Source organism: Halichondria panicea, chromosome 16 (genome assembly GCF_963675165.1).
Source record: "Halichondria panicea chromosome 16, odHalPani1.1, whole genome shotgun sequence".
In the NCBI taxonomy this organism is placed as follows: Eukaryota; Metazoa; Porifera; class Demospongiae; order Suberitida; family Halichondriidae; genus Halichondria; species Halichondria panicea.
The window spans coordinates 4,762,725-4,779,457 of NC_087392.1; the positions used below are offsets into that span (position 1 = coordinate 4,762,725).

The 16,733-nt window shown below is 42.1% G+C and overlaps 3 protein-coding genes across 4 annotated transcripts; 1 reads left to right on the top strand and 2 right to left on the bottom strand.

The window, feature by feature from the left end:
• Positions 1 to 1,493: 1,493 nt before the first annotated feature.
• On the bottom strand, positions 1,494 to 8,171 carry LOC135350355 (importin subunit alpha-7-like). Its single transcript, XM_064549117.1, has 12 exons — positions 7,923 to 8,171; positions 7,789 to 7,866; positions 7,299 to 7,398; positions 6,961 to 7,049; positions 6,590 to 6,721; positions 5,998 to 6,189; positions 5,114 to 5,204; positions 4,556 to 4,707; positions 3,370 to 3,495; positions 2,971 to 3,101; positions 2,102 to 2,271; positions 1,494 to 1,799 (listed from the first exon to the last, which is right to left on the bottom strand). Exons 1-12 carry the CDS (start codon positions 8,058 to 8,060, stop codon positions 1,603 to 1,605), a joined length of 1,596 nt encoding a protein of 531 aa, XP_064405187.1. The 5' UTR covers positions 8,061 to 8,171; the 3' UTR covers positions 1,494 to 1,602.
• On the top strand, positions 8,151 to 12,287 carry LOC135350354 (recQ-mediated genome instability protein 1-like). Its single transcript, XM_064549116.1, has 10 exons — positions 8,151 to 8,245; positions 8,300 to 8,445; positions 8,497 to 8,640; positions 8,969 to 9,190; positions 9,670 to 9,803; positions 9,976 to 10,861; positions 11,060 to 11,173; positions 11,291 to 11,335; positions 11,907 to 11,957; positions 12,106 to 12,287. The coding sequence occupies exons 2-10, from the start codon at positions 8,341 to 8,343 to the stop codon at positions 12,211 to 12,213; spliced, it is 1,809 nt and encodes a 602-aa protein (XP_064405186.1). The 5' UTR covers positions 8,151 to 8,245; positions 8,300 to 8,340; the 3' UTR covers positions 12,214 to 12,287.
• A 642-nt stretch (positions 12,288 to 12,929) lies between these two features.
• Positions 12,930 to 16,555, bottom strand: LOC135350710 (cytochrome P450 3A24-like). Of its 2 annotated transcripts, none has more exons than XM_064549569.1 (13): positions 16,415 to 16,555; positions 16,231 to 16,295; positions 16,118 to 16,170; positions 15,975 to 16,071; positions 15,791 to 15,913; positions 15,491 to 15,579; positions 15,275 to 15,441; positions 15,092 to 15,225; positions 14,824 to 15,039; positions 14,682 to 14,770; positions 14,164 to 14,301; positions 13,258 to 13,420; positions 12,930 to 13,198 (listed from the first exon to the last, which is right to left on the bottom strand). In XM_064549569.1, exons 2-13 carry the CDS (start codon positions 16,231 to 16,233, stop codon positions 13,121 to 13,123), a joined length of 1,350 nt encoding a protein of 449 aa, XP_064405639.1. In that variant the 5' UTR covers positions 16,234 to 16,295; positions 16,415 to 16,555; the 3' UTR covers positions 12,930 to 13,120. The 2 variants fall into 2 exon arrangements, with proteins under 2 accessions (XP_064405639.1, XP_064405638.1); XM_064549568.1 differs by having other exon boundaries at positions 16,231 to 16,327; positions 16,415 to 16,548.
• Positions 16,556 to 16,733: the final 178 nt, after the last annotated feature.

A 16,733-nucleotide genomic window follows, 5' to 3' on the forward strand; every position in this document is an offset into this window, starting at 1 on the left:
TGTACCTTACTGCAACTGCCCATAAAAACATCAGACAGACTCACAAGCACTATTTCTGTTGTATGCAATGTATTACAACAAACCTCAATAGTTATGCTGGTGTACAGGCGTAATACCCGGTAATCATTTTCTGATAATGGAGAAGTGTCACTAGCAGTCTTAACTATACATCATTATGGTTGTATCTAGCCTCAACTTTGTACATGACATAGACCAGCTAGAAAGCAGCTGTCATTTAGGAGGTCCATCTTGGTCTCTCCCTCTGACCACATTCCAACCACTCAATTGTCCAAACCACAAAGTACACAACACTGTGGTTGTGATGTAATTAGCTGACATTCCAGTGATTCCACCACTCTGCAGGGTAAACATCCAATAAAGGAGATCATTTTAAGAATTCCATGAATGAATGAAAACAGCTATATATACGTTGACTCATCAGGATGCACTCCTGACGTCATAAACAACATTATTTAGTTATAGCTAGAGGTCTTCAACCAAAATTAGTAAAAGCTTGTTGATAAACAGATGACATACAGGTTTTAATAAGTAGCTTAACATTTTTGTGTCGTCACGAAATACCGGCCAGAGTGCCAACAAATTAATATCATCTGCCCATATGTCATTATAATTATCCGGTGCTGCATTATTTTATGGTTACCCTGTATGTGTACACAGGAGTATAATTACTCACATTACAGCGTCTGGTAGCCAACGTTACGTTGTGGCTGAGTGGGAGGTTATAACACAGTATACACAGCTGCTGCAAATCATGCCATCAACACTACACATTGTCATATACACAGGAGAGAGGAATCTTTCCTACAGGAAGTTGAATTGTATACCCTTGTTCTATACCACACATTACATGCACTTCTAATTATAGGCAACCAATTGTAAACGTCTCCTAGGATCCATAAATCCCCCATTAGCCTATTATCGATAGATATATGTGACAGGGCCTAGCAAAACAACCCTTATGGAGCAAACTAATTAATTGTATTTTATTGCTTAATTAAATAAAACAGTGCTTAAGCTTCAAATTGATTACAATATCACTCACTTTGCACCTTCCTACCCCAAAATATTTTCGGGTGAAAGGGGGACAGTATTGACCTACCGTTTTGAGAAACTAATGTTCCAAGTTCTATCCGCATGCAAGAACAGCATGAAAAAATTCAATGGCTGCCTTGTAACGGCTATACAAAAAATTTTCGGATAAAAAAATTTTTTTTTAAGTTAGAGGAGATGTTGAAGTTACTTCTTATGAAAGAAAACCAAAATCCTAAAATAGCTCTAATATTTTACTTTGTAGTGTACTGAACATTATTAGTTTGCTCCATAAGGGTTGTTTTCCTAGGCCCTGTCACATATAGCACACATCGAAGCATAAATGGTCATGTACAGCTAGGTACAATTAAAACACACAACAGCTAGTTTCGTGCAAGCTGACAACATACATTATCCCATTTAGGTTGATCACACTTCAATCATTAGCAGAGTCAACAAATTCATTTTAAATTGACAAAGTAATGTAACAAAATAGACAAATAACTGCATACATACATACATACATCATGAAAAGTGATTACAGATTGAGTTTTAGAATTGGAAACCGCCCTCAGGCAATTGTGTGTTGGTATTAAACATATATTGTTCTCCGTCCTTGGCAGGGTTTGGGGCCAGCTGTAAGTCCACTTGGTCCTGGTCATCACCGAAATACTTGTCAATAATTCTCAGTGCAATCTTGTACACTTGTTCACTGCTGTGCTGCTGCAAGTGCTCGATCTTGTCCAGGCCTGTGTGTGTGGGGTGACACTGTTGTACATGTACTTTGACAATGCAGATCATCTTACAAAGTGCACCCACCCATGAAATACAACCCCACAATACATCTGACTGTACAGTAAACCACACATTGCATTATACAGCTTTGTGGCAAGTTTTGGCCATTACACAGAGGTGGCCTTTGTTGAGTGCTTGTTTTGCACACAAACTGTTCATTTGGGACCTGGCCTTTATATCAAAGTTGGCCTTTCTTCAAGGCTGGCCATTAGCATGTTTCAAACTATACTCTACTGACACACACACACACACACACCATAGGCCTCCTCCACCATGAGGGCAAAAGGGTTGACATTCTTCACAGCGTCCTGTTGTCCTATCTTGAGTATATTCTCCAGTCCCTCCAGAGTGATCATGACCATACGAGGATCTTGCACTGTCAGCAGATCACACAGCGGCTTTACGCAACCAACGTCCACCAAGTATCTGCAAGTGAGTGGGCGGGAAAAGCCTGTCACGTACAAAGAGCTATTGAAATCATCCATTAGCTTTGAATTTGGACAATCTGAACACAAATTACAAACTCATAAAGATACATATAATTATATCAGGAGTGTATGAAGTCCACTCCTGATTATATAGATAGATAGATAGATAGATACCAAAACTACCTCACCAGAAAATGTACAAAACGTAAAGGTATGAATTAAAGCCCCACTCAAAATAGACTCAACAAGTATGCAAAAGTGTCAATTTTCCAAAGGCAGACAAGTAGCTAATAAGGTGTCAATTAACTGTATTCTGGGCTACACTACATGTATCTAGTGAGACTTGACAGCCTCAAGAATTCATCCAGTGGTAGTGTGGGAAGACATGAATGACAACTTGGCATCATCTCAAGTTGCACTCTCAAATAATGGTCCAGGAGTTAATCTAATTACCACCTCTTCCTCTGCTGAAGCCAAACACTACACACCTCAAAAGAACATAATAAGATTTCCATTGGGTTCATTTTGTGTTACAGACACAAAGAATTAGTTAGCCAAAAGGTTTCTTTACAGTCATGTACATGTAGGAGCAACCTAATCTCCCAATAGCCTGTAAGCAAAATGTTCATTAAGTACAACTCAAAGCTTTGCTACATACTGATTTAGACTTATCGATATATGTCACATGACTGGTCACCTGATCTGCTCGGCTGTTCCCCCCTGTGTGGCGTTGAGTACCGCCCACGCAGCCTCCTTCCTCGTCTTGTAGTCCACCCCCGAGCTGAGCACCTCGATTAGTAGCGGGAATATGTTGCAGTCAATCACAGTCTGTGTGTGTGGAGGGGGTAGTACAAGTTCACAATAAGGTACTTAAAAACTAAAAGGTTTTAGAAGACTCCATTTTAAAGAATGTTGGACCCACTCATCAATAGCACACCTCCACATGTTTGGTACGTGCATACATGTACAAACCAGTACTAGACATACATGTAACTGAAAACTATCCAATAATGTACATTTGTACAGAATTTTGTTAATTTCTAACAATTAACACACACATTGTTCCAGTTAGCCCCTACCACCATCAGACTCCCACCTGTATCTGCACTCTGTTGCCGGCGGTGACGTTGGATAGAGCCCAACACGCCTCCTTCTTGACTCCTTCGAAGCGACTGCTCAGGAGATGTTGTAGTGCAGGCAGAACTGAGCAGTTGAGCAGCAGCTGTGGGAGTGGAGTGGGTGGGTGGGGTTATAATTATATGGACAGTCATTAGACTCCTTCACTGGCCTCCCCTGAAAAGAAGGCCTGCTACTGACTTTTTACGTATACGCAAAAATAATTATTGGATATTTTTTTACTGTAAAACTGGAATTTTTGCTACAAAAATATCGAATGAATAAACAGACAAAGAATACAAATTCATAATAATTATTAAAGCCACACACAGAGCTATATAACTGGTTAGCTACATGTAAAGACAGAGCTGTAGGTTTGTTGCAGCAGCTATTTTCTTTCTGATAAAGTCTAGTCAGCTTTCCCTCCACAATGTTTCAGGCTGTGAGTCTTTTGTTAGCATAGCATAGCTATCAGAATGCTATCAGATGAGCTAGAAACCTTCAATCGAACTTTCTATCTACTTTCTTCAATCCACTTCCATTTGTTGTGACGTCATTGTTTTACTGAGCATACACGTTGTTATCCTGCATTTGCCGGTATCTGGCTAATGGTTAGCGCAAGCGCAAGCAGTCGATACCAGACCCACTCTTAGAGGAAGTGCGGCCTGAGATCAAGGCCACATGTACATGTACATTACAATGTATGCACGAGAATACGTATTGCCACTGTATGACACTACAAAAGATTTGGCTCTGGAAATGCCAGTCAAATTCTCGAGTGAGAGTGGCCAATTTCCATAAATGGCCTGAAAAGCACAATTAATTAAGACTGGTATTTGTACACTTGATTTAGTTACAGGATCAAGCTTTATAGCTCATACACAAATTGTGTACCTCACAAAATTCCAAAATGCCAGACATACTTTTACAAAAGACCTTGTTTGAAGCACTGTATTGTGGTCACCCTCTATGCAATACACAGCCAGGTTTATGTGCCCCCAAGTCTCCATGGACCTGACCACCTCTTTATTACAGCCACTGTTGGTCTACCCAAGGCTTGAAGGGTGACCTCTATAGGAACAAGCTACTGTACAGACCTCACAATTACAAGCGTCAATATACACACATATCACACAGATGTGCAGTGCAGTGCATCTATTAAGCACCTGTGTCTGACGGTCGTCCCCTGTGAGGATGTTACCCACGGCTCGTAGGGCAGGGGCTAACACTTTCTTATCAGGGAAGAACAACAGCTCCACCAGACGTCGACATAAACCACCATCCACTATACGCTGGATACGATCGTTAGGACCATCACCTGAGGAGGGAGGGAAGTACTGAAGCCTGTCTCTACTGTGGTCTCCCTATAAGCAGGCCACCCTCTATCAGAGGAGGTACGACATGCGTGCCTCGACCTAGCAATTAGCCTCCCACGCTCAACGTTATTGCACAGGCTTAATTGCTAAATCGAGGCACACACTCATCCTCTGGCCCTCTATAAAGCGAGGTAATGGTCTCCATAGCAATGTGTTTGGGCCTGTGTTAGTAGGCCACCTCTTATTACAGCCCACTGTGTCTGCCGGATGGTGACTCACAGTACAAGTATTGACTATAATTATAGATCAAAGGCCACACAGCTGCCAGGAATGCTCTATATTAGATCACTACTTCCTGTTTCAAGCCATTAAAAAAAAAGGTGGTAATTGCTCGAGGTTACTGCTCACCAATGAACGCGACAGACCAAGCGCAGTTACAGAGAACCTCCATATCCTCAGAGTGGAGTAGTTTAGCCAGCACTGGAATGGACAGTTGCACCTGTCATGTGTGTGGGTGGAGGGGATACAGGTTACAGTATGCAATCAGAGGAGGTACGACATGCAGGAGCAATAATCTATTTATAGACTTGATTAGCTGACAAAGCATTATTAAACCTAGGCCTGCACATGAACGGGATGAAACTACAGCTCTCAGCCTAATTGCTCCTGCATGTCATACCTCTTCTAGTATTATAATACAATACACAGCATCAAAATGGTCGTTCTTTTAATGGTATAATGCAAGCCTTAATTATACACTGTCTATTGTGGCCACCCTCTATAAATACAGCCAGGTTAATGACCTACACATGTATGATAAAAAACATGTGTTTGGACCTGTCAGGCCACCCGCCACTGTTGGACTACCCATGCAAGGGATGAAATCACCAACTCTAATCAATAGATCATCGGCCAGTTGCTGTTTCCCATGGAAACTGACCACCCACTGCACTACAAAGCTAACCATACAATGAAAGTGAAAACCACTATTCTGTAACACAGAACAACAACATTTTCAACTTACATGTAGGACAAAAACTGGCCTTTGGTAACAAAGCTACATGTACATGTACCGTATAGCGGGTAATTTTCGTTGATGCAAATTTACATATGAACCACCGAGTTTAATATTTCCTATTCTAAATATTCGTACAGCTCAGAATGGTGACGTAGGACTTGTTGCGAATAATATTTGGACTAATGCTCTAAATCTGAAAATTTGGACCATATCCGCTTTTTGGACCATTTGAACCATAACCCGGTATTATGGTATGTACGGAGAGTCCACTTACTGCCCCTAGGTCCGGTGGTGGGCTCTTCCCCCGACAAAGGTTAGAGAGAGTCCAAGTGGCGTTTCTCATCACAGCCACCTTGAGGGTAGGGTCTTGTAGTAATAACAGAAGAGGCTCCATTATACCAAATGATAGAGTGATGTCTCTGTACTCAGCACTGTCTCCAGCTATGTTGCCTAGTGCCCATACAGCCTGAGAGGGGGGGGGAGAGAGGTTTTGATGAGCCATAACTCAAGTTTGGTTGACCCAATTTCAATCATTTGGTGATTTCCTGAAAGCTAAGAACGAGTTCGTTCAAATGATAATATTATGCTCAGTTACATAATTTTTTGGATCGTGCCCAATAATTATTACACTTCCCCTCGTCTATATAGCCCATGGTTTTTGTCAAAACGGCCCTAAGCTCAATATACAGTGTAAGCTTTCAGAAAATCGAAGTTACGTTATGGCCATGAGGTCCTCCATGCATGCATAGTGCGTGCGTATAACTAAAACAGCTACATGCATGTACAGTTTTACTTTAGCCATAAAGTCATGACCATAGACTATTACGACTTGTTTAACACACACACACATGCACACACGCACACACCTGTTCCCGTATGTAGTCGTGCTGTGAGAGGAGCAGCTGCACAAGAGGTGGGATGGCTCCGGCCTCAATGACCGTACGTGTTTGTAGGGTGGAGCCAGATGAAATGTTTGTGATGACCCAGGCAGCCTCAAACTGTAGGAGGGGGGAAGTGTGTTATGCACTGATCACCCTATAAGCAGAGCACCCTCTATAATACAGCCAGGTTATAATGGGTCTCAAAGTCTCCATAGCATGTGTTTGGACCTGTGCTAGCTGACTACCTCTTTATTATGCCTCGAGGCATAGGCCCATCATGGTAAAGCTGACTGTGTTAATACAGACTCTGTTGGTCTGACTAAGTATCAACAAGTCTCACTGTAACACACACACACCTGTAGAAACGGACTGGTTGAACAGTGGAGAAACTCTACAAACTTTGGGAGACAGCCCAACCTAATGACCTCCTCAATCGGTGGATTGTCTGCAATAGAAACAGCAACAATACGAGGTAATGGACACAGTACACCATGGCAACTATGTAGCTAGCTACTAGTTTAGATAACAATATCTATATATAAAAACGAAGCTTGCCCTAAAGCAAAGAGCAAATTTAGCAAAAATCGGCTGAAATTAAACAATTCTTCACTATTATAGCAATAGTAGAGGTATAATACTGCACACACACAACCCCACACCCCTCCCCCCACACACACACACGTTCGTGACTCACTCAACTGTGAGAGTATGTGTCTAAACCTCCGCACTGCTGCCAGCTGCTCCTGAGGGTCCACACTGAACAGAGCCTTACAGAGCATGTCCAGGGGTGTGTCCTATAGCGGAGAATAGGACATGGTTCTTGATGTAATTGATTGATGAATACTGTACTAGTTGAGGTTGTTGTTATATGAATACTGCACTAATGGGTGTACGATAACCAGGTGAACATAGAATTAATTACACCGCAAAAAACATTCAATTCAAGTTACTAGGTTGGCCATGAAAGCATATTTAAACAAGCAAGAGAGAGAGAGAGAGCCATGTCACAATGCACATTGCATTCTACGTTACAGTTCAGAGGTAGATACATTCCATCAGTGGTTATAACTAACCAGTAACTATACTCAAGTAGGAGGACATTTAGTGTGATCAGAAATAAGAACTGGAGTGAGCCAAAACGTATAAAACATAGTGTTGGTATGGTCACGGAGTCAGCCCCTCACCTCAGGGAAAGAGAATGCAGCTGCTCCACCAGCCTCCACAATGTCTGGCACTGCATCCAGATTCCTCCGCTTGGATAACTGCAAAAATACAAAATAAAATAGCACTCAAATACATAATAATCATGACGACGTACTTGTTCATCTCTCTTCGATTTTCTCAATTGAATTCCTTCTTCCTCTCTTTTTTTTCTTGACTCCTCCAAAGTGAACCCTTTGGTTTTGTAGGACTTGAGTCTATTCTCTCCACTTCCTGAACCAGCACTGGTAGCCATAGCTTTAGCCTTTTGTTAGTAGAGAAATACACACACACATGTGAGGGGTTGAGTTTCTTCTCTTTAAAACAGCCTCCACGTTGGATTGTTCCGTAATCTATGTGGCTTTTTCAGCAGAGTAGCCACTCCCACCCTCATGGCCTTGGTTACAAGAAAAAAGCAAGAGACCAAGAGACACGAGACACGTACGTACATACACACACACAGTCTAGTATCTAGTATGCAGCTTTATATAATAGTATCTGGTTGCTTGGAGGTGGAGCAGCGCTAGGCGTAGAGTATGGAGGTCAGGGATGGTGTCAAGAGACTGCTGGCAAGGAAAGGTGGTATTTCAGTTCAAAACGAGTGGCTGGATGCTTGTATATCGTGGATAGTTGAGGAGGAAGTAAGCTTAGTAAGTATCTGCACTCATAGTTACTGTATTATTATATCGTAGGGTTCTAGTGTGTCAGAGCAGAGGCTGTACCAGGTGGTGTACGAGCAATGGCTACATGCGGACCTTACGGAGGTGACCTCTGGACCCTCCCTGCCCACCCTCAATGGGGATAAGGGGGTCGTCTCTGGAAGCTTTATCGCTCAGGTATATGTTGTTTAGTATCCATAACGTGCAGTTTAATTTGTATTTCTGGACACTGGATCCTTTCAGAAATAAAATTTCGGCTGTTGTGTTTTGTACACAAACTATTCATTTGGGACCTGTCCTTTATATCACAGTTGTTTTATATCTCAGTTGGCCTTTCTTGAGGGTGGCCATTAAGAGGGGCTCCACTGTTACTGTAACACAACATTCCATGTACCAAAGTTGCTATGAAGTGTTCCTAGCGTACACAGTCCTTGTCATGCATGGTGTATGGTAAAGGTCCTATAATTAAGAAATGCATTATGCAATAACCTACTCTATTGTACAGATCACTTCAATAGTGAATGTTGGCTGTGCAGCTTATGGTCAGCTTCTAAAAGCAAAGAATCGGTCAGACGAGAGTACAGAGGAGACTGACAAGAAGACCTTTGAGCCGATCAGACCCACTCGCCTCCTTTTGCTAGCTTTGAGTGATGGACTGACTGACACACAGGCAATGGAATATGAACATCTGCAGCAGCTCAGAGTGGACACACCTCCAGGAACAAAGGTAGGCTGTATAAGGAGTATGGTATGGGTCCTTTGGAAATTGGCTGTATGTTGTTGGCAAATATTAACTTCAGTACTGTTTGTCCAATGTCATGAATTTAGAAAGAGACCTTTCAAATAATGTGTCTAAATCCAACATTTCGTTTGAGCCATATTTTTTCGGCCTTGGACCATGGACAATATATGAACTTTGCTTCTTGAATTCTTGAACTTGACCATTTAAAAGGTATCTTTCTAAAATCGTTGAAATTGGATCCAAGTTATGGCAGCTAAATGAGTCTGATTCAACAGAAGGGGTATAGCCATATTGCCTAATGGTTTACGACTTTTCCATAGCTTTTATCTGTGTATCAGCCAGTATTCCCCGTACAGTCTGCCGTTAAAGAGTGTTGTTTATAGAAGCTATTGCTATAGCAAATATAACCGTTGATTCTTCTTTGTACTATATGAGTGTTGTTGATACGACCACCTCCTGTGTAGGTGCTGTTACAAGGGGAGATCCCCTACCGACTGGGCATGCTCCTACTGAGCAGTGACAATGTGCAGGTGTTGGGAGGGCATGTGGAGCACCTGGCCAGTCGCAACGACACTATCAGTGTACTCAGCAGAATATTGTGAGCGTGTGTGTGGATAGTCCAGTCACTTAGTGAACAGTGTGTGTACATTTTGATTGGCTTTTTAGAGTAGATATTGAATTCCTAGTGATGAAAAAATGACATAGCATCTCCTGTATTATACATACATAGTTTTAACCTCGTTATTATCATTTATTATTCCCTCATATAGGAATGTTGAAGAGCCTGTCAATAACACACCACCACCCTCTGAAACCACACCCCCTCACCAGCAGATCGAACAGCAACAACCACCAGAGTCTGCTCAAAGCATTGCATATGATTTTCAAGACGAGATGGATGATTTTGATGATTTTTCGGAAGCTGAGGTAAAGGAGAGTGGAATAACAGCAGGGCAACCCACAGTGGACTATGGTGTAGTAAACGATGAGCCTGGACACGATGACTGGTCCGATGACCTTGATGATGATATATTCACCGCCACAATCGATTACAATGACGGACAACCGCCACGCTCTGTTAAAACTAAACCTTTCGTAGCTTTCAGTAACCGAGAGCAATACTCTAACCAGATACAGACTGACTCAAAGCCACCCTCTGGAGCACACATTAGCAACCAACCATCTTCTGTGGTGCCTCGTCAAACGACTGTTCAAGCAAACAAATCTGAGCCAAGACGAACAGTCTTTGTCCCCAAGCTGAACCTCAAGCAGCAGAGTGTTAGCAGAGTGCCCCCCACCACTAAAGGACCTCCCCCTGTGTCCCCCTCCACCAGAGGACCTACCCCCGTGCCACCCACCACTAAAGGACCTTCCCCTGTGCCCCCCACCTCCACCAGAGGACCTCCCCCTGTGTCCCCTACCTCCACTAGAGGACCTCCCCCTATGCCCCCCACCTCCACCAGAGGACCTCACCCTGTGTCCCCCTCCACCAGAGGACCTACACCTGTGCCACCCACCACTAAAGGACCTCCCCCAGTTGCCTCGGTACGACCCATGCAGAGAGGGACAACTGTTGGAGGGGAACCAATTAAGATCAACTCACTTGCAGAGCTGTCAGATTCTTTCTGGATGGTCCATACCGCAGTTAAAGTGCATGTAAGTACAACTCAACATTTACCAGCCTTGACCATTAATCTACATGTATATATGCATGCATCTACATTAGATGTACATGTACTGTATGTTGTCGACTAGCCTATGCTATATACATTGGCAAATATGTGTTCGCCTAAAAAACCTTATAGTTTAGGTACACAATTAATATATTGTTTGCTATTTTTCTTTTCTATGCAGGCTCGCTTTGTGAGAGTGTGTGAGCGTATCGATGCTACTGGAGGAGAGTGGGTGGCTAAAGTGATAGTGCTGGACAGGCTCGGGAGCGGACTCATTGTACACCTCAGCAACAAGGTGTGCATGGTGTGGTGTGGGTGTACACACCAGCTCATGTGAGCTCGTACACGTGTCATATGACATAGTACAAGTGCATAAATTCTACGAATAATAGCTTTTATTCAACTTTCGCAGCTTCTTGAAAACATGATTGGATTTTCAGCTGTTGAGTTCACAGATGTGAGTATACTACAATGTATGTGCTTGTCCACAGCTTAATAATTGCCTCTGCATGTGTATTCCTCATACAGAGGAGGTGGGACATGTGTTATCAGTCACATGGCAATGGAATGTATGGCATACAATGTTTACACGTTAGGCTCATGACCTCTAACCTTTCCTTACATTTCAGTGTAGCTATGGTGCCTGTGGTAGATCTACTGTTGTGCTCTTTAACAAACTCACATCACCTTTTAGTAATCTCGAATATTATAAACTGTTATAGAATATGGCAACCAACCTGAGTTAACCTCCCTAGATTGCTCTCTGTAGTAGCTTATGTACAGTAAAAACCTCTAGGTTTGATGGTGAATTTCAAGCTATTGAGCCGGGATCCCACTAGTATCGCTGATCCACAAGTTAGTACTATCCTTTCACTATATGATTACTGTGGGATCGCTGCTGTTTTGGCTGCTTGAAGATCCTCACTTTTCATGCACAAATTCTTATCTAAATCTTTGTGGTTAAACGTGGATTGTTAATTACTGAGGCGCACGTGATTTGTGTCCTACCTCCTCTGTTCCTCATACAGCATATCAGTCTGCAAAGGAACAACCCAGCTGTCAGGGCCAGAGCTAGCAAGGTGATTCATTGTGTGTCCTTTAGTGGAGCTAGGGGTTTGGATAACAATTAATGTAGCCATGTACTGGAGCCCTTTTATTTTACAGTCATCAAGACTAGGATTAAGTTTTGTATTGATGTTACTGCGTGTGTGTGTGTTGTTCATGCAGGGATTTGCCCAGTGCCAGTCTGCTATATCTCAACTGAACGGCTTCATGATCATTACTCAGCCTAGTACAACTGAGTACCCTACCCTCACCAACATATTAGATAATTAATCTCAAACCCTCATTACTTCTATATTGATCTGTGTGTTATAATTATATATCTGTCATAATTTATTGCTGCAACAGCTACTACATAATTATTATAATACATGCTACATTATGGTGGGGGGACTAAGGGACATATAGGAGGGCAGGGCAGGGCAGGTGCACGTGGTGCTAAATAAATTCAATAATTATGCATGGTCATCTGAGTTGTGTGGTTTCGAATTCCTTTCATGATCAATTGTATATAATTATAATGGCACGAAAAATAGACAAAAGCAAAATAGACAAAAGCACCGACCTATAATCATACGTTAATTTCCAATAATTTATACGGTGCATCCAGTCTACATGCAGAAATTAGAATATTGCAAATGTATGGAGTATATACTTATATATAGTGTACATAGCTATATATAGTGTACATGTACTGAAATGTGATTATCCTGTGATTGATACCATTGGGTTCTGTAGGTGAATGTTTCCATGGCAACATGGTGGGTTTGGTGATAATAAAACAGTGAAAAATTGTTATAGTGGGTGATCTGTTATGGAGAGAAAAACCAACGGTGTCCGGCTAAGGTCTGCAGGACTTTGTCGCAACATCTGTATACTAGTTTGGCTATCTTATATATATGAAGTACGATCATGCATGCACCCATGGTTTCACCTAAATGGACTTCCGGCCACAATATAAGGTCCTAGCTTTTTCACCTACATGTGTGTATATACACAAGCACAATTTCTTAGTAATGTTCCACATTTAAGTACAACGTACTACTCACACACTTGTGGTATTCTACTCTCTATATGGATACGTACACTACAAATTTCGGAGATAAAAAAATACTATACATGTGTTCCATTGTTCATAAGCTCATAGACAAAGTTCACTATGCATGCAGTTCATTGTAAGTCAGTTTCTCCTTGCTATCTTGAGGAACACTCCATTTTTGGGGGCCACAGTAATTCCATAAGTGGTCTCAAGGGGTACCTGCAGTAAAATCAATCTTATAACCTAACATGTTGTATATGTACTCCACAGCAACCCACCTCTGTGTCTGGTGCCTGTATGAACGTGAACCTCCTGAGCAGGTGGATGAGAGCCAGTTTAGCCTCCAGCAGTGCAAGCCTCATACCAATACAGTTCCTTGGACCGTAACCAAATGGGATATAACTCAGTGGAGGGCGCTTGGACTTCTCCTCAGGGGAAAACCTGTATAATTATGTATGTAGCAATTAAGCATTAATGTATGTATGTATGTATGTAATTCTGTAGAAATGAAAAATACTGTCATACGAAGCTTAGGATATACCACACCTAAGAGGAGGATATATGGGGTGCATATCCTCTGAGTAGGTGTGGCATATCTGACTTCTACCACGTGACCGCAGCACTATAAAAGGACCTCCCCCTAGCAACAATCTGCTTTACATTATTTATTTGCTTTAAAAGAAAAAATTCAATCCATGGTGCAGGCTGCAAAAAGAGCAAGACTATGCCGAATTTTGCAGCCGTCAAAGAGCTAGTTGAGCAACACGCCGACTCTTACAGATGCTCAAGAGCTTCCTTGGTCCAAGCATTGACCATTCGGCGTCCCTTACTGGAGTTGCAAGCTCTTCTTAGTGTAGACTGAACATAGGGCCGCGTGGTGTTTTAATTAGATTAATTAAGTGATTAGTGGTTAGAGGATCTAGGCCGGATGTGTGAAACCACATAATTAGATTTGCCAAATCTATTTTAGCTAAACTGTGCAACTGTGCGTTTTCACAATTACTACAAACACTTATCAGCCACTTAGAGTGCCACGATATTTGTGGCGCGGTCAACACAACTCTGTACGGTGAAATTGGCCAGACCCTCTTTCAGGGTCTGGGTCCGCGAGACTAATCCTACAGCTGTTAACCAATGAGATCAATTAGTGGCGACATAAGTGTGGTATATATTGCAATCTTAACCTCTCAGGGTCAAAGTCCTCGGGATTGGGCCAGTGCTGGGGGTCCTTGTGTATCAGGTGGATGGGAACATCCACGGAAACTCCTTTTGGAAATGTGACTCCATTGATGACAGTTGTCTTCTGACAATAACGAAGCAAACTGCAAATACAAAACATAATTATTATTACTAACTGTATAATTATGTACAATATGGCATGTGTGTACCGTATTACTAGAATATTTTGCTGGTGAAAAACCTTTGCGAATCAGCCAAATCAGCAGAAATTTTGACCATTTGCGATCTAACTAATTACGTTCTGGCAAGGATCGTGTGTAGTTACTAGGTTTTGCAGATTTTATTGTTGCGAATTGATCAACCATCGCAAAGTTCGCAAATGCTTGATGCTCGCAAAACATTCTAGTAATACGGTAGTATTGTACTGGGTCATGCTTTATTGAGTCAGGATTCTATAATTATAAGTATACTTCAAACAGTTACTCTAAACTTGTTTTTTACTCTGTACATTGATATTGCTCACCTTCCAGCTGGTGAATAAAGTCGTAGTGTTTCCAGTATGACCTTCTCCAGGTACTCTATCTCCTGAGCAGCCTCGTACAGTGGGGCCTCCTGGGAAGGTGGCGGGAGGGAGGTTAGCAATAACAGAGACATTGTGTACTTACTGGATTGTTGTCAAAGTAGTTGTCAATTTCCTGCTGCAGTTTCTCCTGGACTGTGGGGTTGAGGGCCAACATGTATGACACGTACGCTAGAGCAGTGGAGGTGGTCTCATAACCGGCCAATAGGAATATCACAGAGTGCGTTACAATTTGTTCGTCAGTCAGTCTCTGTTGGTCTTCAGTCGTGGCATCAATCATCAGCTGAAGCAGATCTTTGTACTGTACAATCAGTTCAAGCTGTGCACACATACACACACACTCGTTTACTTGCCTTCTGAGGGTTGGGGTTGTCTCTTCTTTGGCTGACAAGTTCTTTGGCAATAGAGTGCAGAGTATCAATATTTTTAACAATAACACTTCTTGATACTAAAAGCCGTAAAATCGACTCCAGCCATGGAAACGAATCTGTATAAGGAACGTTCGTACTTTACATGTACGTAACTATTAATCTTACTCAAGACAGGCATCAACATTGTATGGGAAAGAGCATTTTCTTCTTTTGAAGTATCAAAAAACATTCTAGAGATGTCCACAATCTGATCACTCTCTCCTCCCTGTATGTCCACACTCCGCCCAAAAGCCGTTGCTAGGATTGTCTCCATGGTGAAGTTACCGTAGAGTCTGTAAAGTTATTTGTTGAAAAAATCACATGCTTTTTTTAAATACGTACTTGTACACTTCTACACTCTGGTTAGCATCTGCTGACTCATCAATAATCTTTCCAAGAGACTCGACACTTTTTTGAAGCAGTGGTACCATCTACAGAACGTATAATTATAATGCAGTAATGAGTAAATATCAAGCAGGTGTGTTTGTGTATACAGTAGAGAGTTCCTCTTAATGGCCACCCCTGAAGAGAGGCCAGCTGAATGTAAAGGCCAGATCCCAAATGAAGAGTTTGTGTACAAAACAATCCCTCAACAAAAGCCATCTCTGTATATAATTATAAGGGCCAAATTGATAGACTCACGGCTTTCATCTTGGCAGCAGAGAATGAGGGGGAGAGGGTGTGTCTAGCTGTCTTCCATTCCTCCCCTCGGGCATCAAGCAGATCCTGAGGAGCTGATGCAGCTCTGATAATGACTGGTGTGTACTGTACACACAACGTACAAACGTTTTATAAAATTGTGATACGTTCAATTATTGTAGCTTACTGGTCTGTCCTGAAAAGAATCGAAGTCCTTTACCAAAATGTGCTTTAATATCTCCACATCAGTGACAGTTACAAACGGCATGAATCCAAGATAGTATCTGAGCAAAAACAATTTAACACTAAAATGGACGGTATGTGCCTTACCCTACTACAGGACCATATTCCTTCGTGATGGAGCTCTGAAACTTTACGTATCCCTACAATGAGAACGATAGATGCTAGTATATTGATGATATAAATATTATAGCTAGGCTTACCATTTTGTATCTGGTAATAAAGTTCCCCACAATGGGTTTTGGTGGAGGTCCTTTGATACCATTGTCTGAAAGCAGCCGATATGAGGTGAAGAGTAACCTGCAGTATATCATGTTACAACACACACACACACACACACACACACAGCACACGCGTACACACACAGGTGGTCAACTAATAGCTTGCCTGTATCCAAAGTAGAAGACTAAGGCAATGCAGAACACCAATATCCAGCTCAAAGCCATCTTAATTTGTTTTTGAGATGACTAGGTATGGAGGTACAAGTGGTTTTTGTGGTTAAAGGGTCTGACTAGTCGAGCGCCGCAGCCCTCCTTGAGGTAGAGGGCGGCGGCGCCCGACTAGGGTATGACCAAAAATATTTTACCCACGAATGAAGCGACCTTGTCTTGTCTACTTTACTGCAAGCAACGAAAATATTATCCAACGTACTGCCAAATGATACCTCAACCACGAATATTCCTGTATTTTGTCCCCCGAAAATTAC

Bases quoted from the DNA above. Each gene is read 5' to 3' on its own strand.
- LOC135350355 (XM_064549117.1), bottom strand. From the start codon at position 8,060: ATGGCTACCAGTGCTGGTTCAGGAAGTGGAGAGAATAGACTCAAGTCC. The intron at 7,867-7,922 runs GTACGTCGTCAT...GTATTTTTGCAG, and splicing joins AATCGAAGAGAGATGAACAA to TTATCCAAGCGGAGGAATCT. The intron at 3,102-3,369 runs GTGGGAGTCTGA...CCACACACACAG, and splicing joins GCAACAGAGTGCAGATACAG to ACTGTGATTGACTGCAACAT.
- LOC135350710 (XM_064549568.1), bottom strand. From the start codon at position 16,473: ATGGCTTTGAGCTGGATATTGGTGTTCTGCATTGCCTTAGTCTTCTAC. The intron at 15,442-15,490 runs GTACGTATTTAA...ATAACTTTACAG, and splicing joins CAGAGTGTAGAAGTGTACAA to ACTCTACGGTAACTTCACCA. The intron at 15,040-15,091 runs GCAAGTAAACGA...CTGATTGTACAG, and splicing joins ACAACCCCAACCCTCAGAAG to TACAAAGATCTGCTTCAGCT.
- LOC135350354 (XM_064549116.1), top strand. From the start codon at position 8,341: ATGGAGGTCAGGGATGGTGTCAAGAGACTGCTGGCAAGGAAAGGTGGT. The intron at 8,446-8,496 runs GTAAGCTTAGTA...ATTATATCGTAG, and splicing joins CGTGGATAGTTGAGGAGGAA to GGTTCTAGTGTGTCAGAGCA. The intron at 11,174-11,290 runs GTGTGCATGGTG...CAACTTTCGCAG, and splicing joins TTGTACACCTCAGCAACAAG to CTTCTTGAAAACATGATTGG.